General features: G+C 49.1%; 2 protein-coding genes across 5 annotated transcripts; both read left to right on the forward strand.

Annotated features, from left to right (window-relative positions):
• Positions 1-404: 404 nt before the first annotated feature.
• On the forward strand, positions 405-24,511 carry ktub (Tub domain-containing protein ktub). Of its 4 annotated transcripts, none has more exons than XR_004468593.1 (6): positions 405-1,178; positions 22,346-23,147; positions 23,212-23,402; positions 23,460-23,597; positions 23,663-24,088; positions 24,146-24,511. XR_004468593.1 is itself a non-coding variant. In XM_001361882.5 (6 exons), the coding sequence occupies exons 1-6, from the start codon at positions 1,137-1,139 to the stop codon at positions 23,930-23,932; spliced, it is 1,380 nt and encodes a 459-aa protein (XP_001361919.4). In that variant the 5' UTR covers positions 407-1,136; the 3' UTR covers positions 23,933-24,511. The 4 variants fall into 4 exon arrangements, 2 of the variants coding, with proteins under 2 accessions (XP_033233259.1, XP_001361919.4); XR_004468594.1 differs by having other exon boundaries at positions 23,663-24,084; XM_001361882.5 differs by having other exon boundaries at positions 407-1,178; positions 22,346-22,616; positions 22,680-23,147; positions 23,663-24,511.
• Positions 19,315-21,631, forward strand: LOC4805530 (glycerophosphocholine phosphodiesterase GPCPD1). The gene has a single exon (XM_001361881.4). It carries the CDS (start codon positions 19,510-19,512, stop codon positions 21,565-21,567), a length of 2,058 nt encoding a protein of 685 aa, XP_001361918.3. The 5' UTR covers positions 19,315-19,509; the 3' UTR covers positions 21,568-21,631.
• Positions 24,512-24,528: the final 17 nt, after the last annotated feature.

The following is a 24,528-nucleotide window of genomic DNA, read 5'->3' on the forward strand; positions in this document are numbered from 1 at the left end:
GAGCCTCCTGCACTCGCTCGCCAGCTGCACATCTGTCGGGCACGGCATGGTTGAAAGAGGAAGGAGAGGAGAGGAGGGAAGGATAGCAAAGGTGCCAGACAGAGAGCGAAGAGTACCAGACATGAAGAGAATGTCAAGGTATATAAAATATGAGGTATAGCAGTCTAGCATTCTAGTTTTCTTTTTGAGCCGACATCACAGACACACACACATTAACTAAAAAAATATATTCTACCAAAAATAATTATATAAATTATTGTGTACTAAAACATTCATGATTGAGCGCTCTCCACGAGCTGGTTTACCTTCTAGATATTTTGCCTTGGCGAGAACCATGAGGGTGAGAAAGCAGCACAGGAAACGTTGAGCAGAGAGCCGTTTCGTTTCGTCCTCGTCCTCGCTCTCGCAAACGACAGCACAACAGAAACCACAGCGACAGCGCTCGTCGTTTGGCATCGTTCGGGCTTACTTTCGTTTCCATTTGTTAGCGTTTTGGCTGTTGAAATCGTCGTCATTCCGAAATCAACAACGGCACGGTATACTTCTTCGTCCGGGCACTACCAAAAGAGGCGCCAAAATTTTACGTTTCAATGCAGACGACACACATCACACTCTCACACGGAAAATTGGCAACACGCGAAAAGTGCACAGAACGCGAAGGTGCGATAACAAAATTGAGCATTAGCATCAAAGGTATATTAGAAATCGAAAGCAAACGAAGGCGGAAGCAACACGAAGAGAAGAACATAAATTGATCGTGACAAGAGCGAGAGAGAGAGAAGTGCAAGAACAGCTGGTCTGCACGCTTCGGGGTTGTGTTTTTTGTCGCGTGTGCCGTCGCCGGGAGAACCACACTACAAATACAACTGAAACTACAGCTACAAGGCGAACCAGGTGTGCGGGTCTGGGTGAGCGCCTGATTCTTTTCACGTTTTTGCATGCTCTGGCGGCACTCTGCCAGATGCAATCCCCTTCGCCGTCGACCCCCGTTTCGGTTTTTGTTTTGCTACATTCGTTCACACAGGAATACACACACATATCGCGATATATATCGCGTCGCTAACTGATAACCAACACAAAAGTGGAGAAAGGAAGGAAGAGTGTTACTGTAGATCCAGAAAAAGCAAAGCTGCAAGATGTCCGCAATTAGCAGTCGCAATCAGAAAATGGAACAACAGGTTGGTGTGCCGAGAATCATGGAATTTTCCTATATTTAGCAAGTAATAATTGCAAGTGAATAGGCTGCCGTTATATCCCCGTCTGTACAAAGTCCAAGTACGAAGTATATGGTTCATAAATAGATATGTACCTCTTAGATCTATTTGGATACACTCTTCTACTTGCCTCTGCATGCAAGAACTGAACCACCAATCAGCCAGATGTTTGTTATTATCCCGATCGAAAGTGGAAAACTTTTCTCTCTTGTGGTAGGTGAGGGAATCGCCAGCCGTTTCGGTATAGCCGCCAAGCCGCTCCGATTTATTTCATATTATTTTGTAAATTTATCGCCCTTGAAGCCTCCACAGCTCGAAGAGTTGCCACGATGTTATAGCGTGCAACCGGTCGAGACCGATGATGAAATCCCCACTCAGGTAAAAGCTGGTCAGACCATCCTGACGCCTCTGAATAACCATACAGCCCACGCCGGCCGATGCGTGGTCCCGATCAGGCAGGATTTGGGATAAGTTCTATCAAAGTCTATATAATATTGTATAATCTTTGGTTCTATGCTCTACGCGGGTATAGAGAATACGCATCGAAGGAGCTATTCCCAAAACGTTCTTATATGTACATATGTTCATGTTGATACGTACTCAATCAAAAGCTTATCAACTGCTGAAAGAAAGGCCTCCGTCGATTTGACTTCCTGCTTAGGTCGAGCTTAATCCGATACATAATCCGATAAAATGTACATATGTATCTAGTATAGATGTGTTACCCTGGGTGAAGCGGTACTCGAAGAGTATAGGGCGCATTTCTATTACGATGTAAATACCGTGCTCCATAGAACGATGGACCAACTAAAAATCCTCTTCAAACAACCCCTTCCTCAACATCCTCGCTCTTCAGAGTGAATCATCAATTGGATGGGAAAGTTGAAATTTTCATTGATACATTTTGGCAGCGCAAAGACCCCCCACTCATCACATCCCAGGCATTGTCCACTTTTCGTCCACAACTCTGGCCATTTAAGGCCCCGAGTGTTTCAATGGCCATTGTCGAGGTGTTTTGTTGTGACGTGTGCTGCCTGGCCACCTGGCCCGTCTGTTGCCTGGGCAACGGCGTCCAAATAAATCGAAACTCACCGAAACCTCTACGAGTAAAGCCTTTGAGCGGCTCGCTCCACCGCCAGGCCACCCGAGTGCCGTCCTTTCTGGGTATTGCTGCATTTGCTGCAGCTCAATACGACGGCTGTCATTGGCCCTAATTATGTTGGGTGGCAAGGCGCTGGAGAGGCAAGAGCTCCGCAAAGAATCGCCTAGAACACCAGCAAGCACGCCCGCCCCCACACAGACATAAATCGAATCGTTGCCAAGTGTTTGGTTGGTTCGATTTTCCACTTGGGGGCTGAGATTGCTTATAAAATATGTATCAGCTGTTCACGGCTGCTTAATGCAATGACATCACGAAGACATAATCGTACAACAATTACAAGTCATTTCAGCTCCAAATGAAATTACGCGGAGAAAATGTTCGGTTCTTCTTTTTGGATATTAAGATATCAAAAAACAGAGAAAGGGAAGGAGACAATGATCGAAAAGGAAAACTTGATGGGGAAGCTAAAGCAGATTTAAAAACGAGGGGGAACGTTGTGAGTTGCTGCGGAGACCGCAACTCTACATTTATACCCGATACTTAGTCAGCATGGCTGATTTTAAAATATACATTTTATAGTGAGATCTAACAGGAGTGTGGATACCCAATCTGGTTACTCTTGCCTTATTAGTCTCTGAGATCTGGGGATGTAACGATTTTCGTCCCTTGCGGCGGTGGAGAGGGGTGTGGTGAAATTTTGATATAAACAGAGCGATAGAGCAGGAAATTGTATGCTTGATTCAGGCTATTATAATTATACGATCTGGTTCAGATTATGCAGTCTGGAGATATTCTTATGCATACAATAAGAAGCTAATATAATAATTATTCAATAAAAATGAAGAATAATTATAGAATAAAAATCAAAAATAATAATTATATAATAAATGTTTTGATCCAAAAATAATAGTTATTCAATAAAAATCAGGAATAATAATTATTCAATAAAAATCAAAAATGTCGTTGCTCTAGCTCTTATAGTCTTTGAAGCGCTCATAGGGACGGACAGACAAGGCTCAATCGACTCGGCTATTGATGCTGATCAAGAATATAATACTTTATGTGGTCGGAAACGATTCCTTCAGGACGTTACACACACATCCACTTTCACCACAAATCTAGTATCGGGTATAACAAAACTCTATTGCCGGGCTGTGTACGAATACAGATCTGCTTTCACACCTCTAATAATTCACACGCCTTAATATTAAGCATATTTTATGCATGCTAGAGCTAAAGTAAACCCCCAAATTTATAGGTGCAATAAAAAGTGGAAAACGCACAGAGTGGAGCCAATTTGCACTTGGAATGCGATGGTATACTCGTAAATCAACACGAAGATGCACGGGTATGTACGTATGTGTGGCACTCAACTGCTTTAAGCGGTGGCTAAATATACACAAAGGATTAATAAAGCCTTTGGCCGGGACTACTCCCGAAAACAAAACGTGACCCCTCGCCGCACACGGTTGTTTGTGTCCTGTGTAACCAGGGGCAACTGTCACAACAAGCCCTCAGAAGGGGATACACAGGACACGGGCCGAGAGACAGACAGAGAGAACTAGAAATACATATATGTATAAACAATATTTGGTATTGTTTTCATGTCTGCTGTTGTCCCATGGAATGTCATTACGATGGTGGCGGGGGGGGTATAAAATCGATGGTTACTGGAGCTCTGACTCTGTCGTGGTAAAGCGGAGTGATAAGTCACTGGATGGTTTGCCACATGTGAACATAATTCACCCCAGCGCAAGGACCACTCTATTGTTCCGCGAACTGTTCCGAGCTGTGCCTCACACGAAATCCCCATCAAACACGAGGAGTCCCAAAAACAACGGAAATGACGCATCGCACCTTCACTTTCTCCGTTTTTGTGGCTGTGTGTGTGTGGGGGCGTGGGTGTGGGTGTTAACTGGCTTTCTTGGCCTTCTTGGCTTTTACCTTTTGGCGGTTTCAGGCCAGGCCTGTAATTTGTGCTCTGTTGCTTCGGGCCCCAGGCCGAGGTTCTTGACCCAATCGTGGGGACGGAAAATGCTGGTGGAGTAGAGAGTTCTGTCGGCTCGTCGAATGGAACCAGACGACTGACTAATCGAATGCCAGCCATCAAAGTTGGGGGCTTCAAATATTTAATATGCCCAATGCCGAAAGGCACTTAAGCCTGTTCTTAGCAACTGATTCAAAGGTGGAGAAAAAATACTTTCCCTGGATTGAAGTACTTTTCAAGATATTCGCAACTATTTGATGAACAATTCCGTGGTTTCTCTTTGACTAAAGTCCGGGAAAACGATGAGCAGTTGGTGGTGTGATGGAGGCTTAGCAGCAGCTCAAAGAAAACCCCCCCGGGACACATGCGGAAAGCGCCAAAAGATGACTTTCTTTGGCAACTCTTCGCACCTAAGCGCCTCGAATCCCCGGACGTCTTTCCGCTGAAAATCTCACAGAAATCAACAGGCAGGGCAGGGAATAAACTGCGATGCGAGTGCTGCGAGTGCGAGAAAAGTTACGTGAATGAGCGGAAACTACCTAATGGGAAAACTGCACACAGAGGAGAAGTCTCGGGCAGCTCCTTGCCCAAAAAGCAATTCATTTTCAATTAGAGCTCACAATTTCTGTACGTACTAATACCTAGCAATCAATTTTCTGGCTAAAAGCTTTGTCCCCATCTCTGGGTTGGGCTGGAGCTCGTCTCCTGTTTCAGTTTACGGGTACGCGTCCTGCGTCTGCTTCTGACACTTTTCGTTTGGCTTTAACTACACTTGGCAGTCGGCAGTCGGCAGTTGGCAGTCGACAGTCGGCAGCTGGCAGCTTAAGAGCTCAACTGCACTCTCAAATGGCAGGCTCACATCTCGCTCCGGCAACTGGAAACTTTCGGTCAAGCTGCACGAGAGCAGCCCATCAGAAGCACTCCACAGAGGGAGATAACTTTTAGGGGGAAAATATGGGAGTGACGCCATAAACACTATTGCGACATTTTTCTGTACACCAAAGTGCGAGAGGGGAAAGTGCGAGGGCGACCGCATTTCCATTGCAGATTTTATTAATTGCCGTTTCCCTGCGAGACGCGCTGCCAACTTGATTCAATTTATCAGGCACAAAAGCCCGGCCAGGCCCCAACGCCAGGAAAAGTTTTGCATATGCAGCCCGGGGGCGAGGGCCCTGCAGGACTAGGAACCGTCACTAGGAGCGGGGCTGCTGCAAATTAATTACAACTTTGGGAATTGGTACTGTTTCTACACGTTGCAAGGCTCCAACTTTCGGCATAAATTTCTCTATCTCCACTCTTGTGGAAAAATATGAATAAATCGTGTTAAAATGGGAATCTTTCGACAAGGGTTTGTCATCCGTGTGGGCTCACCCATCCATCGGTTCCCCCACACTGTTGGACGGCAATTAGCAACGATGGGAATTTAGCAATTTATTGCAGGAAATTCCAGAGCAAAAGTATGTGAAATTGCAGTTCTTGAATCGACTTTTCATATGCGGTTTGGCTGCAGCTGACAGCCAGCTTCCATCACTGATTGAGTGGTTGCTCGGTCGGTGGTTGCGGTGACTCTGTGGTTAAGCCATTGACGGAAACCCACAGAGCAGTCTGTGCAGAAAGTGACATTCACTTCGTTTCAATCCAATCCCGGCTTAAGCCGTTTGTCTGCTCTGCAAATTAACAAGGTCGTTAGTCGGTTAGTCGGGCAGTCGGGTTGGAGCTCGACCACTCGAGTATTTGTATTCAGCCATGGATTTCGGAGCCAATTACGGTGCGGGACACCTGCCAGGACACGTGCCTGCCCAATGCTGTTGCTTTCCATTAATTTATGTGTCTCTCTGAATTGTTTATGACCCGTCCGGTCCGCTCTAATATTAATGCAAATTCCATTTGGCCAACACCCCGCCGGCTGTTTGTATTTGTTTTTGTCTTTTTCAAATTGGATACTAATTAAAATTAAATAAAGGCAGAGTGCGGACAGGATTAAGGATTTCCATTTCGATAAACCAATGAACGTTAATTGCAAAAATTAATATGTCGAACACTGGCTGGAATCCGATAGTGCAATTGTGTGGGGGCCTGCATGGAAATGGCCCAGAGAGGCTATAGACTATAGAGTCGTCAACTGAACTGAATTGGGAAAGTGGCCTTAATAAAAATAACGTTATTTAATATCACTCATACGTCATGTGGCCCACGGGGAATGCTTGTCGCCGTCGCCGCGACTTACTTTGCTTTATTACAAAATCATATCCTTCCCTCTTCCGGGACCCTCCCCTCTGCTCTGGGTGGCACTTGGGGGCCGCCACTCAACTGAGATTTTCACATTTTCCTGCGTTTTTCCTGCGCCCTGTGCTCCGTGCTCTGCTGTCTGCGCTCTGTCTTCTGCTTTATGCTGCTTTCTGTTGTCGCACGAAATGAAAATGTCCGAAAGGACCTTAATAGTCAGATTATTTCTGGCTGCCATCTTGCACAAGTCGTCAGTTTTACGACACTGTGCCTTTTTTTGTGTAACTTTCAAAGATTGAGATTCGGAGAAGTAAGGACCTTGGCGTCACTTCAATTTGCATATAAATCGTGCATTTAAAGAGACAAAACTAAGCCAAACTAAACATTCACACAATATATGTTCGGTTCTGTTCTGTTCTGTTTCAATATTTATGGCAATCTCCGACCTTTCCCGCATTGCCAGCCGCAAGGCACGTGTTATTCCTTCCTTTCTCCAGCTGTCACCAGCAAATATCTGTATTTATTTAACTTGATTCGCATTTGTTTATCGAAATTAATTGTGAAAAGCAAAGTTTTCGACTGCCTCAATGCCAATGCGCTCACCAGACCAAAGCAAAGTGATGCCAACTCCTGGGACAGTCCTCGCATCGTCCAGTGTTTATTTCTGGCTCTGAATTCCCTAGAAAAAGCAACCTCCGAGGAGTTTTGGAGCTAATTAAATGTTCATCAAACGCCTGGATGGTCGCTGCTTGCCCTCCTCTCACTTGCTGGTTGCCATCACTGGTTGCCTCTCGTTGGAAATTTAATTAAACGCAGCGTTTAAGAATCATATAAAATTTCATTTTCATCTGGGTCTAATTAAACTTCACTCTGGAGTGGAGAGTTCTAGTGGAAATCGAAAGGCAACACAAAATAGTCTCCAAAATGGAATTAAGGCAATTAAATATTCCTGGTACCAGAGTATACCCTCCAGAGCGCACTTCGATTCGATCAGTGAGTGTTCGCCACCCTTCAAGTTCCCCTTCACCGAAAATATACATATGTATACGTATTCGATTTTCCATCGAACACTCGACAGACAGACAGACAGTTTTACAGTTTCCCTCAGCCCTCATTCAACAGCCCTGCGACTGTAGTTGTTGCTGTTGACAGTCGACTGTTTGTATTTCTCCAATTGAGACGTTTGCTGCGTGGGGTGGGCGGGGGGGGAGCCCTGGAACCATGGAAATCCAGGCCATGACCATAAAACATTTATTGCTGTCGACTTTTCGGCGCTGGTGGCTGGTGGCAGGCATTCCAAATAAAATGGCGTCCAGCCGAGAGGGATTCCCGAGAGGGGCGATCCATCAAACGGGATCCATAGTTAACCACTTCTGGAGGATGGGCTTGTCCGCTGCATTGGGCTTTAAGCTCTTCTTAATTACGCTTTCAGCGCCACTCTCCGGCGCTCTCCGCCGAGCTGTCGACATCCGTAATGGGGCTTTGTCCGCTCCGGGTGCAGCCGCAGGCTGCGGTTAAAACTCTGGATATTATACCATTTCAAAGGCAAAGAAATGTATGTTTTATACTCCGTTTTATTTGTGTGTTTATGGAGCGTTGGAGCGTTCCGGTCAGTAACTTTTGATTGCCCCTCGAAGCAGGCAACAATTAACTCGCTTCGAGTGCTCCATCTTGGGGCATGTGCCGCTCCCCCTCTTTTGCCTGTGACTTTCACCCGTCAACCAGGCCGTCGTTTTGCCCTGCCTCGTGGCTAATTCGGTGTCCCAGGGCACGCCCCCGGGCCAGGCATTCCTAATTTGCGGCAAGCGGATGATTGTGATTGCTGGTCTACACCTCGTCCTCGTCCTCGTTCTCACCCTCGCCCCCCTCTCTGGTTCTCTGGCTCTTCTGGCATTAATTGCGGTTAACCTACAGCGGCCGAAACGGAGAACTTTGTGGCCGTCAACCAGCCAGGCCAGCCTCTATTCCCCAGCCTAATTAGCGGTAGTGTTTGGGTTATTGTTTCTGTTGGGAACAAATATTGTACTTGTCTTCTGTTGAGATTCATTTCGAGCGGTAGTTGAGGGAAGACAATGATTCCTGACTCACAACTACAAGATTCCCAGTACCTTCTACCCCCTTTGGACTATGTTTCCGTTCTAGCCTTGACTCGAGTTCATTTCGTTTACAAACAAGTGCAAGTCCTGGTTCCAAGTCCATGGCCAGCCATTAGGAACGCGTGTACCGCCTCCTGGCTTCCTGGAACCGTTGTGGCCTTAAACATTCACCTTAATTACAAGCGCCGAAAGTGCGGGAAGAAGGTTGAATAGAAACCCCAGAACGGGCCAGTGCCATTCATTGGAAAGTCCTGCGAGGGAGGAAAAATCGAATGTTCCACATGTGTGTGTGTGTGTGTGTGGTGGCAGAGGCAGGGCGGTGAGTGCCCATTCATTCATGTATTCATTCATGCAACCATTCAGGCATATCAGCGTTCTAGCTGGATTGGCTAGGCCACAACTCCCCGCTCCCCCCTCCCCCCTGCGCCCTCCGCCCCCGAACCACTTTGCACCTGCAGTGGGGACTGTTCTTTTAGAGGTCTTTGACGAACGACCATTGCAGAGGCATGGCTGGAGAAGGGACTGCCAGAAGGGACTATCCAGAGCAGTGCAAGGATGTTCTCCCCAGTTGAGGCATTTCATTCCATTACAGATCGCCCCCATTTTTGGCCCCCTTCGACTACTGCTCTGCGTCTGTGCTCTGTGTGCTCAATCGATTGTGCGTGGCGTTTGTTCTGCTGTTTGTTTTGACATCGAGAACCACCTCCTTTCGCCCCTCCCCCCCCCACCCTTTGGAAGTCTCAACGTTCCACATGTCGTGTGTCATGGCTTTAATCGCTTTTTTATTCAGTTGCAAGAGCGAACACATTGGTTCCCTGCCTCTAGTCGTGTCTCTCTTTGCAGACAGACAGACACAACAGAAAAACTTGATTACTTATCAGAAATATCGAATCAGAATTAATGATTTCCCAGTGACATATGACCCGAGGGCCTTTCCATTAATTACGGATGGAACCTGCCACTGGTTGGGGGCAGGTACAACGGTCGGAGTAATTTATTAGACATTTGAGCATGGGAAATCATTATTATATAGAGTGTCTCCTTTTCCACCATTGATTATAGGGTGTGTACACTGTACATCCCCATTCCCAAAAACCCCCTTCGACTTAATGACATTTGCATATTTTAATCGAATTCTTGTCCTTCCTTCGACACTGTGAAGGTCTGCTGCTTCCATCAAGGATGCCGCCCCTCTGACGATTGGAAACTATTCAAATCTGTTGCACACCCACACAAATACAGAGACAATGAGTTATGGAAAGGAATTCCCCTTCCACTTCCCATTCCCATTCCCTGGCACCTTTTATCGGTGGAAAGAAGTGTAAATTAAATTGGATTCCCTTTTTTAATGCGGATGCAAACAGTGGAGAACATTCGACATGACAGCGTCGAGTACTTGGCATTGCAGCAGCTGCCACAACAACAACAACAACAGCAGTGCAAGTCGCAGCAACAGCAAAGCGTTGCATGTTGCAGCCAAGCGACTTTCGAGGAGTTTTTATTGATAAAACTTTCCGTCCGCGTCGCTGGAGTTAGTGTGCCAAGGCAACGGTATCCTTGCAGAGGCTGTCCCGCGTGGATATTTGCCTTTCGGACGGAGAGTCTCTGAGCCACCGATTATCCTTGGGCCCATCAATCAAACTATATTTTAGTGACAGCGTTTACTTAGGTCCTGATTTGCATGATTTATGGCATAACTGTCGCGTTTAGCGGGAGGTCTTTAATGGACCTTCGATACAACTCGATTAAGGCACGTCTAATGTCCAATTAGCACTGGAAAAGTGCAACTAATTAGTGAAGGAGCCACAGCCACAGGCACAGCTGTCGCCACGCCCACACATACTCGTACATGAGTATCCTGCCGCCAGCCTACAGCCTCCTGTCCCCTGTCGTCTCCTGATGCAATTAAAATAATTGCTGTCTGCTCAAAACTGTCAGCACTTGATGAATGCCCACGCCCAGGCCTCCCCCCGCCCCCCGCCAGCAGAAGCGCTCTTAATGCGACTGCTAAGCCGTGTCCGTCTGTCCCGGCCGAAGGATACGTAATCAAGACTATGGCATGCAGATGAAAAGGAAACTTTTTGCCATTCAAGAGATGCACTCGACTCGGCAGGCAGCCCTGAAAAGTAGGCAACAGTTTCCAGCCCAAAAGAAGAAGCGGAAATGTAGCGCTATCTCCCTCTCTTTCCCTGTGAGATGTACGTTCCAGCGAGGAATGGCTAAGGCTGTAAGGCTCTAATTAAATAACAATTGGTCAAATCACGTCAACCAAACAATGCTCCATCGTAATTGGCACGGAATTAGCAAACAAACACTGTCCCTTGGGGGCCGCCAGATGCATCGGACAACAGCTGCCGGAGGAAGGGGCACTTGCATATTCAATCGAGTAATTTGGCCGATGACAGGAGGCTTTACATATATAGTATGTGTCCCACAATCAATGAAGAGGCTGCCTGCCAGAGCTTATGCCTTGAGGCCCCCACAGACACAAACTTCTCGTAGTCCCTTGTGGCTCGTTGATGGTCGCCCATCCGGCCGGGCTCCGGTCCGGTCCGTTCAGTCTTTCCGGAGGGAAAACGATAGGGATAGAAAGAGGGAGAGGGAGGGGGAGGGGGAGAAAGTTTCACTGGCATTCCCAGCTCCCAGTTACCACAATCAAAGGCACAGAGAGAGGCATTTATATTGCAAGTTTCCAATTGCCTGCAGAATGCCAAAGCCGAAGCAGATTTAACCCAATCCCCGCCCACCGCCCACCGCCCCACATTTATGTGTGTAAAGAGTTCGGTAAACGGTTCTTTGACTTTTCCGGGTTTCCCCAAAAAGAGGAGCGAAAGGAGAGTAAAAAGTAAATTCGAACAAAAGCCGATTAAGTTAAGAAGGTTACACGAAACGACACGACCCTTTTTCTGCGGTCGCTTTAAGCCATTTTTCAGCGAATTATTTGACAGATTTGTTTCTCTGTCTTCAACTGCGTAAAGTTCTCGGAAATCGAATTTATTGAGAATTTATAGTGCAATAAACGAGCCATTTGTAGTTTTATTTTTATTTATACGTTTTATTGGCAGTTTATTTTATTGATTGCAATGATTGCAAAAGTTCCACTTTACGATCCTCTCAACTACACACATAAAACGATAATTAATGCAGCAAAGGGGGGCAGATACCCTGCAAATTGATCGCTCTTGTGGCATATATAATTCTTGGAAAAGTATAGAAAATTTCAGAGTTTGTTTTAGTTTAAAAGACACTGTGATAAAGAGGGTCCTACAAATCTATATAGAGACATGTGTATGTTTTTTTTAGCATAAATAAAATCCTGCAAGTATTAACTTTTTCTTTGGCGCTTCTTCTTTTATTCAACATAAACTTTTCCCTACATTCGCGAGTTCTTTTCGAATGAACTTTCACTGAATCAATATAACCCTGTTGAAGCAAGGACTTCTCCTTGCCCATTGCTGTGTGTGTGCGTGGGTGTGTGTGTGTGCATCTTTCTCTTCATCCATACATCCATCCATCTCTCAGTCTCAAGTTTCTTGCCATTTGTAAGATTTTCCTGGCTTACTTTGTTTTTATGCCACACAATTTGTGTCACCTTAAGGAACTCTGCACATAGTCCTGTGGCAGGTCCCCGGGCAGGTACCCCCACAAACGGAAAAACTTTATCTCGAACCAGTTTTTGGTATGTGGCTGGAATATATTTTTGTATGAAAAGAGGGAAAAGAGGAAGCGAAAAAGGAAAAACTGGAAAATGGTCTCTGGTAAGTAGCAAATAAATGTGTGGCAAAGTCAGAGCAAGAAATGGAAATGCAGATCTGACACAGACAGGCGTGTGTGGCACGAGGATTTCCATAAAAAGGCGGAGAAATAAAATGAGGAAAACTACTGCCAATAGCACGGACGAGGGACCACGGACCACGGACCACGAACCACGGACCAGATGGGTCTGGCCGGATTCTGGCAGATACTTCATCTGCATATAAAGAAAATATACGATGTGTGTGTGTTTAAAAAGCCGCAGTTTTTTTGCTGCCGACTTTAAGCCCCAAAAGCGAATGCAATTCTCTTTGAGGCGTCGGAAAATGACGGTGGAAACGGCCTTTCAGGTGAATTTTACGCATTTTTCAATGCCCTTTCCTCTTGTTTAAATCCGCGCAAAGGCCTAAGAACATAATGATTAATTAAAGTATTTCTTGCGCGAAATTCAACAACTTTTTTGGCGCCCCAAACCCGAACTTTTCTCGCTGGGGAAAACCCCATTGAATTCATATAGTAGATGGAAATAATAGCTGGCTGGCACTCGCGTTTCCCGCCGAACAATGAGCAGTTTTTTCCATAAAGAAAATATTGTTTCGCCCAGTTGCAAAGGGAAAACTTTTTCAATTTTACATTTTTCGCTCGGTTTTTCCACGCGCGGAACATGGGAAAAATAGCACATTTGATTTAGAAATATGAGCTGGCTGCAATTTGTTGCTTTTTCCCGCCACTCCACTGCAGAGAAATCGTTAGCCAAAGCCATAATTTCAGATTATGGCAGGAAATACAAGGTGGAAAGTCGGAAGATCGGAGGATGCTGGAGGTAATTCTACTGCGAGACCTAATTAGGAAATGAATATCCGATTCGATTGGCAAACATTCGTTTAATTATTCCCATTATTAAATATTTGGGTAGGAGTCGGGGTCGGGGTCGGCCATTGTCCAAACAGACAAGCCATCCTATGAGCCGCACCGGATATGCTTGCATGGCAACAAAAGCCAGGCGCACCTGTCAGCTGTGCCCTGTTTGGGCTCCGCAAACAGCTCTCGCCAAGCACCCACTGGGGAGGGGAGACGACTCCGTGCATCAAGAGAGTCCCGAGACTCTCGGGAGCAGAAGGAGGACACGGGCACAGTCACAGGCCACAGTCCAAACTGATTTAACCTTTCCACGAGTACGAGTACGAGTACGAGGCGCCTCCGGGTGTTTGCTGGATCTCCCAGAGCAGATGGCGCAAGTCTGGGAGTGTGGGTGTACCGTACCCTGTTTCCTGGGTGCTAACGAGTGAATTCATGGAGCTCTTTGTTTGTGCACCCCTTGCCACACACACACATGCCCCGTGGAGAACCCACAAATATGTAACATAACAAAGCCCCGACAGTGCCGAAGGCTCTGCTACTTTGACTTCACGGGCACCCTGGCAGCCGGGCACCGGAACGGAACGGAAAGTTTTGTGGCCCACAACTTGGTCAACTCGGTGGGGAAAAACGAACTGGGCGAAAAGTCAGCCACAAGTCTCAGCTGTCAGTAGATTGCTTTCGAGGGAAACTAGTGGCTTCTCTCTCCACAGAAGCCTCATGGGAGAAGTGCGTTGCCAATTCCTGTTTAGCTGTTCGATAGATGTCAGTTATTCAGTTATTGTTCTGCAAATTGAAACGTCTAAACTTGTATTTGGGGAACTTCTTGAAATTTCCGACCTACATTCCACCCATGTACACACTGCTGCACTGCTGCAACAAAGGGGCATGCCTCAAGGTGGCAGCGTGCGGGGCGCGCGATTGTTTTCTGTTCCTTGTCACTTGTTCACACACTTGCCCCTGCCTCGCCTCATTTCTCTGCGTGCTTTGTGGTCCTCCTGCATACTGACACATATATGACACACACACACTCGCGCGCAGAGCCGCAGTCAATGTCGATTCGTTGTAATACCCTGCCACTAGTGGAGAACCAGGGTGTACTGAACCGACCTTAGAGGTTGTATACGTTTAAGTCGGGTTTCCATTAGAATTCGGATCTGTTTCCATTGCCTTTCTTACCTTACCTTATTGCCTACGAGTACCTTGCCTTTCTGGTGCGTCAAGCAGTGCAGTCGCAGTTTTCTTAGCTCTTGATCTCCTGCTCCGCCTCTCTCGCAATCGGTTCGCCATTGCCTTTTTTACCTTACCTTATTGCCTACGAGTACCTTGCCTTTCTAGTGCGCTAAGCAGTGCAGTCGCAGTTTTCTTATCTCTTGATCTCCTGCTCCGCCTCTCTCGCAATCGGTTCATGCCATTGCTCTCTCAGCAACTGTTGTTGCTACAGGCGACACACTCGTCTGTGATGACTCTCTTTCGCTCTCAGCGTATACGAATCGAAGGAATAACGGACTACTTTTGTGGATCTTCTCTCTCTCACTGATACACATTTCTGGCACGATACACGAACGGTAGACACGTCGACCGGCTCAACTGGAAAGCCAACGCATATATTTCTCTCGCTCTCACTGCATGCTTCTCCCGGAAGGCTGTCTCTGTATTTGCTACCATCGGCTATGAACGCTGCCAGCACTCTCATCTCTCCCTGTAAAGGGTGTCCCATAGTCGCAGCAGTCGCAGTCCTATATGATTCCCATTTGTTTTTGTGTGTGTGTTGGCTTTTGTTGATACTCTCGTTATTGTTCGGAATTTGCATACAAAGCGCCTGCAAAGGGGGAAATCACACTAAAAACGTAACTAATTTGTGCCCGAGGAGGATCTCGTGTATTTGGCGACACTCACACACACACGCACGCACAAGGCCCTGAAGGACTCGAGTGAAGGGGGAGTGTGCGGCTGAAGAAGGACTTGTGAGCCCGTAAAGTGGCTTTGTCGAGTCTTAACAACTTTTTTGTGCGCAGGCCATGCAGGCGGCAGAGGAATTTTCACTCGAGAAATGAAATCAAAGCCACTTGCCAGCAACATTCAGCCGCAGAGAACAGAGGAGCACAGAGGAGAGGGGGAAACAAGAGAAACGACAACAGCTGGGAGGAAAGGAAAGACCGCAGCAATTTTCTTGTTCCCATTTGCGGCGATGCCTTCGCCTCTGCAAAGAAGGATACGGCCAGGATACAGCACCGGAAGCACAAAAGCCAGTTGACTCGATGGCAACCGCAGGACCGGCGAAGGATGTGCATCTAATCGTGACCATATACACATCTACCGATACAGAATCGCCCCAAGAGAAAAGAGTATGCTCCTCTAATGGCTTCCCCTGGCACCCGTCCGCCAATTGTGGATCGCTCCCAGCAGGTCACAGTGCAAATGTTATGGCCGCTGAGCCGGAAATCGAATTTGCATGGCTTTAACGTTTAAACGTTTAAGCCTTAAACACACACGCGCACGTGCCACGCCCACGTGCGCCCTGGAGCCGAAAGGCTGCGGAAAAATCGCTCGAAAGAGTGAAGCAATCTCATAATCCTTATTTAATTAAAAATCCAAAAGGGAAAGAAAAAACCAAATTCGGTCCGAATGCGAATGGGCCAGCGATTTGTATGTGTTTTGCAAGCATATTTCCCCTGCAGGAAATCATTTGAAATGTTATTTCAATTTGCAAATTTCATTTCATTTTGCACATCCTTTATTTACTCATTTGTGTTGTTTTATGCATCAATTTTTGAAAACTTCCACACGGCGGTTTTCAGTGCAGAGGAAACGCCGCTTTCCTGCTAGCTTTGGCTATGACAAATCTTAACGGTTTTCTTGTCTTGCCAGCTCTTCAAGCAGGACTATTTTGGGTAGAAGATAAGCAGGAAACAAACGCTTTTGATTGCTCCCCAAATCCATGGCCCGCAAGACGCCAATCTCTTTATCCAAATCGGGGGACCACAACCCCCTTGCCCTTCCTGGCTTTTCGGCCATTGCCTCTATTGGGGGGTGGGTGGAACATGACACGCTCGACATGGCCATGGCTTATGGCTTAATGAAGCGAGCACGTAAATGATTGTCAATATGGGCCAAAAAACCGACCAGGGGCCAGGGGCCGGGCGCCAGGGACCGGGGCAAGGGCCATGACTGCAGGGCAATGTCAAAGGAAGAAGCACGAAAAGCTGTCCCTCGTAATAGTTTTCCCGCATCTCTCTTTGGGGGTTAATGGCCGGATCGTGTCGATGACTGCTGGGTGTTGACCAGCCTGGAAATTGATGAGCAGTTTTCCAGGCCATCGCTTATTCGCTTTTGCGTGTGCCCCGGTACGTGTGTGGCCGTGTGGGGCATTTAATAGTTGGCTAAACAGCCCCTCTGCCGAAATCAATGTAAGTTTTAAAACACCGGGTGGGTGCGGATGCTCCAATGCCCTCCAGGCATCTCACCAAAGCCGCTGTAATACACGCATATACATAATCCTTTCGACGAAAAAGCCTCTTTCTGGCTGATTCAGGGCTTGATTTGGTTTTCCCCAGCACACAGCAAACAGTAAACAAGCTAAAACAAGAAAGAAGGCTGTAGGTGCGGAGGCACCCATGGCCTGGATACCCTGGCAAGTCCTGAAGAGGACTATCCGCCTTCAAGCAGACAGAGTATATTCAACATTTGAATTGCCTTCTGGTAGGGTATCCACAAAATGGGAGACAAAGACTTGGCTGGCTTTTGGCTGCTGACGCTCTCAATTTTCTTTCTTGTTTTCCGGCTCGGGGCATGGGGCGTATGAGTAATCATTTTATTACGCGACCCCCGAAAGAGCATGCCGCACAGATGTTGACCTTCTTTTAATGTGCCCCACACTAGGGTTAGGGGCTCGGTGGTGGGTTTTTGTGTGTTGCCAACATACACGCGGGCACGGGGCATGGCTTTTATGGCTCAGTGTTAGACCTCTTTATTACGTTACGCATACGCAAATTTGTCTGGCCTCAAATTAAAATAAATGCGCTAAGCAAAGCGCAAAAGTTGCTGAAGCACATTATTGTGTTTGGAAAATCGAAAGATAATAGAACCGCACAACTTGCAGGAACTTCACGGAAACAGCCACAGAAAGAGATGCACATTCTGGGTCTCTAGACAGTATGAATATAAAGCACCAAGTGTGTCGGCTTTGCGAGGATATACGATCGCATGGATCAGGCAGACGAAGGGGTTTACTTTGTGGATTCCCTGCCCTCCCTCCCTTATTTATTTCAAGCCATAAACGAACCCCGTTCGACTGCCTGCCCAGCCTCCCAAGCCCCTCCGCCCCACTCCTTCCGTCGCTCAACTTTTTCCGCGTAAGCGCAGCATTTCCTCTTCGGCTTCCTGCTTCTGCTGTACGTGTCCTGGAATTGTGTTATTCTACTTCTACTTTGTCTCCCACCGCCTGTCCCTCTTCTCTCGCTTTTCCGCTCTGCCAACTGATTTCAAATTTACACATAATCGCGTTTTCCTCATAAAACGAAACGAAAACAGAGCAAAGAAAAACCGAGCAATGTTGAAACTTTAAAGCAGCGATGGGCATCCGAGCCCGAGCTGTGGAACACATTCGGGCCCAAAAACAAAATACACGTCGTGTGCGTAACGAGTCTCGCCGCTCTTTAAAGGAACGAGTCGGCTGGGGTGATTACCATTAGACCGGAGATTCATCGTGACAGGAGTCAAGGGGAGGCTTTGATTGTGATTGCAGCGAGTCGAGCAACGCTTGAGACTAGCCTGATTACGCCGTCGTTTTGTGGTGTGAGGGAGTGTACGCTGCACCCACATTTTTTCCGCCCACCATTTTCTTTCCCCTGGAAGGACCCTAAGTTTCGGATTCCGTTATACATTCGAATTCAGTTGCGTTTTCCTGGATGTCAGGGGCCTCGTCTTCTCTCTCCATCCTTACGCCTCCTGCCCTAGTCCCCCTTTTGCCCCATCCACGAGGTGATCCGTATTCGATACAGATGCCCGTCGGTGCCCTTGCATGATTCCCTCCAGTAGTTCGTAGCCCAACAGGATCCCGATGCCGCTATCCGGCGATTGCCTAAGCGCTCCCGGTGACGTCTGTTTGTGTCCCGCATGATCCCAGTAGTTCCCCAGGGTCCCGTAAGTGTTATCCGGCGATAGCCCAGGCACTCTCGGCGATATCCTCGCTGGGTAAAGACCTCCGTGGTAATTCAAACCAGGGGTAGGACCCTGAAAACGAGGCCTGGCGATTACCTAAAAGTTATCGGCGAGATTCGTCTGTACGCCCCGTGAGGTGGTTCCCCCAGGCCTTGAAGTTGGTCGCCCCCACCTTCAAAAGGGCTACCAGGTTGTCCCCTCCAGCCCGTCGGGGCCCCACACACCCCTCGACTCCGTCATCCCCCTCGTGGGACTGGTGCGCCGTCCACCATTGTAGGTCCGAGACCCAGCCAGGATCGCTTCCTTACTGAGGGAACTGTACTCGCTTTTTTTTGTTTTACTTTACAACAATCAGGAATTATTTCCACTCGACTAGCAACTGGTGGTTCTCCCACAGTTTGCCCCATTCCCCCCCCATTTCCCATTATCCACCGCTCGGCCTCATGCCGCATGTTACGAAATTTGTAATTGAGCGAAGCGGATAAATTACACGGACGCCGACAAACTTTCACCATGTAAATTGTGGGTCAGCCACCACATAAGGGGGTAGAGGGTATGGCGAGAGGGGGACAGATGAGAGATGAGAGATCCCCACCGCCCTTCCCTCTAGAGCAAGGTGAAGCTTTTGCGCAACGCTCGAAATCAAATTCGTTTAAAAACTGCCCCCCAGAAGCAATTCGTTGATGACGTAGGCACCACAGCCCCCACCGAAAAGCTCTCTTGCCTGAGCATGTCGTATCTGTATCTGAAGCCGATGCCGATGCTGATGCTGTAGCTGTAGTTGTGGCTCTGGCTGTCTCTGTATCTGTATCTGCATCTGCATCTGCATCCGAGAGAGCTGTGCACGAGTCTAGGCCACACGTGCGTGAGAATAGGAACGGCCCGGTCTCGTCGGACGCGACGGCTTGAAATCTGATAATCAGTCAGTCCCGAGTGGCAAGTGGAACCTTATCGTCGCCGCGTCGCCACACTTGACCACTCAGATGTGATGTTGGCGTTGCCATAAATCCCGCCATTCCGATTGCGATTCTGATTGCGATTGTGATAAGAGCTCTCCGCCAAACTCAGAGCTGACTGGCAGTTGCAACGCGTTTGCCGTCGAGCGTAGACATGTCCGCGTCCGCGTCCGCGTCCTGGTCGAGGACACTCGTCGCCCTGACCATCACCTGGCTGAGCATGGTCTGCCTCCTGCCGGTGGAGACCTTCTGCGACACATCCTACTACGAAAAGTACTACGCTGCCCGTCGCTACGTGCCGCTCAAGCGGAATGCCCCGCTGCTCTTCAACTTCACCCTCACCCTGACCGATTCCGACTCAGCCCAACTGGCAGTCCACGAGCGGCCCGCCCTCGTCGGCAATCTGCAGGTGCTGGGCGCCTGGAAGGCCAGCGGAGCCCTGCTCCTGAACCGGACGGCCATCCACAACGTGTGGAGCGGATCGGTGGAGATTCCCCAGAACAGCAGCGTGGAGTATCGCTACTTTGCCGCCGCCGTGGGCCGCTCCGGGAACGTGCAAGTCCGTCGCTGGGAGTCGCATGTGCTGCCAAGGACCTTCAACGTCACCAAGCTGCCGGGCAACCGGAGCGACGAGTTTGGGGTCATCTCTGGCCAGCGACAGCTGACGCTGGGCTGGCTCCAGGAATCCGGGAGCATTCTACAGCTGAAGGTGTTCCGCGACGCCCTGCGCCTGGAGGAGGATCCCGTGGACTCCGGGCGTGGAGCGCTGCGTCTGCGTGTGCAGCCCGTGGATCCGGCCACCCTGTCGCCCATCCTGAGCTCCGCTCGCGCCAACATCGAGTACGTCCGCATGGCCTACGCCGACAGCAAGCTGCGGGCCCAGCCGGAATACGGAGTGCCGTATGCAGCCCCCGACATCCTCATGTACCACGCGGCCCTGGATGAGCTGGAGAAGGTCGCCTTCCTCGTGGAGGTCTATGCAGAACAGACGGAGGATGATCTGGTGCGGCTCCTGGGCTACGCCCACCTGCAGCCCACATCGCTGACGGGCAGTGAGGGCACTGTGACCCTCAGCCTGATCTCGCCCCTGTGGCAGCGCGTGGTGGGAGAGCTGCGGATGGAGTACCTGCTCATCCGTCCGATGGCCAACCACAGCTTCGATCTGCGCACCAGCTTCGCCCACTACTGGAGGGGCAACTGGACGGGGCTGGAGATCGGGCACCGGGGACTGGGCAAGAGCCTGACGGTCACCTCCAATGCGGCGCCTCTGATCGAGAACACGCTGGCCTCGATGCTGGCCTCCGTGGAGCTGGGCGCCGATCTCGTGGAGTTCGATGTGCAGCTGACCAGCGACCTGGTGGCCATCATACACCACGACTGGAGCATCCACGTGTGCATCCACCCCAAGACGCCGACGAGCCGCGACGACCTCACCGAGGTCCTCTTGAAGGACATCACCTACGAGCAGCTGAAGGAGCTGAAGACCTACCAGATCGTGGGCAACAAGATCGTCGAGTACCCGGCCCACAACAACGTCGAGCAGCTGGAGCAGCGCCTCTTCCCCACCCTGCAGGACTTCTTCGAGCGCGTGAACCAGAGCGTGGGCCTCGACATTGAGCTGAAGTGGCCGCAGCAGAAGGCGAACGGGGAGTACGAGAGCGAGCAGACGATCGACAAGAACCTGTTCGTCGACCGCATCCTGGAGGTGGTGCAGCAGCACGGCTGCGGGCGGCTCAACATCCTGAAGAGCTTCGACGTGGACCTGTGCTCCCTTTTGCGCTTCAAGCAGAACATGTACCCCGTGCTGGTCCTCTCGAGCAGCACGAATGACTACTACTCGGATCCCCGCACCAGCGTCGTGGAGACCATCAACTTTGTGCAGGCCTTCGATCTAGCCGGCATCGCCCCGAACACCGTACCCATCAAGGCCAATCCCGCGCTGGTGCAGAGCGCCAAGGACCAGGTCGAGCTGGTCCTGGCCTGGGGGGCCGACCTCAAGGACCGCGCCTCCATCGACTCGTTCATCCAGATGGGTCTCACGGGCGTCATCTACGATCGCATGGACCTCTGGATCAGTCCCAACCAGACGAGTGCCTTCGAGTCCGAGCAGGATCTGCCCGACTTCTTCCAGCTGCAGTGCGAGCCGACGCCCCAGAAGCGCGTGGTGAACGCCACCATCGAGAGCATCCTGAGCAACGTTAACTTCTTGTAGTACTCTTACTTATACATATTTACGTCAATCAATAAACGAGCTAGAAAGGAGCCCCTGATCTACCCCTGCTCCTGCTCCTGCTCCTTGAGTAATGGGTGGGCGTGGATTCCCTGAGCATTGGTGCCGTAAATGCGCCACGGTTTCCCCGCTATACTCGTACGTGTGCTGGCAAAAGTAAACGTAAACGTGAACTTGAAAATTTAAGTCTTTAATGAAATCATTGCCATATCCCACCGATGTTTGTGGGGATGATGATGCTGGGTTCCATTTGCATACCCATACCCCAAACCATACCCATACCCATACCCGTTCGCAAGCAATCAACTGGGGGCTGCTGACGTTGGATGATGGCTGGGCTATGGGTCCGCACGCTTTTCCCTAGAGACAATTACCTGCAGCTCTCGTCTCGCTTTGCACTCGCTGCGGCGGGGATTAGGGGTGTCCATGCATATGTAAATACGCGGCATTTATTACAGCCATGTATCCGATTCGCCGTCGGTGGGTGTACATGTTGTTCGGCAATTTGGCGCGGCATGGCATGCTGGCAGGGAAGGAGAGAATTGCCACAAATAATTGGATATGCAAAATGTTGAATTCAAAACAAATGTGCAAATTGCCGTTTAGTAAATCAAGAATGGTAATTGCAGTGATGGATCCATATAACAGGGTACACATCTGTGGGTTTCTCTAATTATCAAAGGTCACAATCGAAGCCATCTATAAATTATTCTTAGATTAGATTTGAAAGTAGCTAATCTTATCCTCCGTTTGTTTACAGCGCCAGCTGATGGAGGCCTACATCCGACAGAAGAGGGCGTCGCCGGGCATGGTCCAGGCCAGTGATCTGCAGATCAGTCGACCCATGTCCGGGATGCGCAGCAACAGCCGCGAGCTGCATGCCTACGACGGACCGATGCAGTTCATCAGCTCGCCACTCAATCCCGACCAGATACTCACCAACGGCAGCCCCGTCGGTGGAACAGTTGCCATGAACTCCACTCGAAATCACTCGAACAATATGCGAACCCTGAGTACCATCAGCCAGGAGGGTATGACAGCCCTAGCCCCAATCAGAAATGTAGGAGATAATGAGTGCGTTCTTCCATCCACAGCGGATCTAATCGAGGAGATCTCATCGCATGAGCTGGAGGACGAGGAGAGCAGTCCCGTGACGGTGATCGAGCAGCAACAGACCGCGCCGCACAGCGCCAACTCCACGCATTCGCAGCGGCCAAGCACCACCCGCCAGCCGTCCTTCAACGACACCCTGGACGAGGATGACTACACCAACCGCAACATAGCCGGTGCGGCACCTGTCCGTCCCGTTGGACTGGCCTCCTCGCCCTACAAGGAGGCGGGTCTGGACGGCAGCAGCATGGAAACATCGAACGGAGCCGGTGGGGAGTCCGAGGGCGATGTGATCGGTAACATCGATCAGTTCGTGATGCAGCCAGCGCCCCAGGGAGTCTTGTACAAATGTCGCATCACACGGGATCGCAAGGGCATGGATCGCGGCCTGTTCCCCATATACTATTTGCACCTGGAGCGGGACTACGGAAAGAAGATCTTTCTGCTGGGAGGTGGGTCAACCATGGACTCCTTCTCTCCGGGAACTCTCTGCTTAATCTTCCGATTCCTTTGCAGGTCGCAAGCGGAAGAAGAGCAAGACATCGAACTACATTGTCAGCTGCGACCCCACGGACCTGTCCCGCAGCGCTGATGGCTTCTGCGGCAAACTGCGATCCAATGTCTTTGGCACATCCTTCACGGTCTTTGACAGTGGCAACAAGGACAGCACGGACAGTCCGCGTCTCGACCTGGCCGTCATCATCTACGTGAGTACAACATTCAGAGAGGTGGTGCAATCCTAAAGGATTTTTACTCTCCAACAGGACACCAACATCCTGGGATTCAAGGGACCCCGCAACATGACTGTGATACTGCCGGGCATGACTGAGGACGATCAGCGTGTCAAGATCAGTTCAGCGGATCCCAAGCAGACGGGCATTCTCGACTTGTATAAGATGAAGGTGGGACTCTTCACTGATCCGATCCGAATTTATGTATCATCCCAGGAATTGAACAATCTTTGCAGAATATGGACAACATTGTGGAGCTGCACAACAAGACGCCCGTGTGGAACGACGAGACGCAGTCGTATGTGCTCAACTTCCATGGACGCGTCACCCAGGCGTCGGTGAAGAACTTTCAGCTGGTGCACGACTCCGATCCCGAGTACATTGTGATGCAGTTCGGCCGCACCTCGGAGGATGTCTTCACCATGGACTATCGCTATCCCCTGTGCGCCATGCAAGCCTTTGCCATAGCCCTCAGCAGTTTTGATGGCAAAATAGCCTGCGAGTGAGCCAACCCAGCCCCAGGACCTGTCCCGCTGCCTTATGTATAGATGTATAATGGATCGTGGATCGTGGATCATGCCGTGGTGGAAGACATAGACGCATTATTGATGATAGCCTCAGAAATCTAGTCACTCGAAGTAGGACAACGTTGATATATGTGTGTGTGTATAGATACGATAATGTACTTAATGCATATGTTACGTACAACATCTTTTCAGAATTTTCTCACCGATTTTGTAAAGAATTATACCGAAGAATTATAGTACGTAGTTGAGTTCGTGTAACTTTGTACTTCTAAATGTGTGCCCTGTAAACGCCCTGTAAGTTCAATTGTAAGCAATATCGAGACATGTATGTAGATGTCATCAAAGTTAAATATCATTGATCAATTCGATAGTCCGCATATAGGAGCAGACTATATCCAATGCGATTACTATTAGCCGGTAAGAGAGCATACTAACTTTTGCTGAGCTCGAAATATGATTAAGGCCCCAAGAAGTATCGATTCTGCGAGTATTTATGTATTGTATTTACTTTACGACTCTATATCACACCAAATACATAATAAAAAACAATGCAATACATATTTAACATATTATTT

Source organism: Drosophila pseudoobscura, chromosome 3 (genome assembly GCF_009870125.1).
Source record: "Drosophila pseudoobscura strain MV-25-SWS-2005 chromosome 3, UCI_Dpse_MV25, whole genome shotgun sequence".
Taxonomy (NCBI): domain Eukaryota; kingdom Metazoa; phylum Arthropoda; class Insecta; order Diptera; family Drosophilidae; genus Drosophila; species Drosophila pseudoobscura.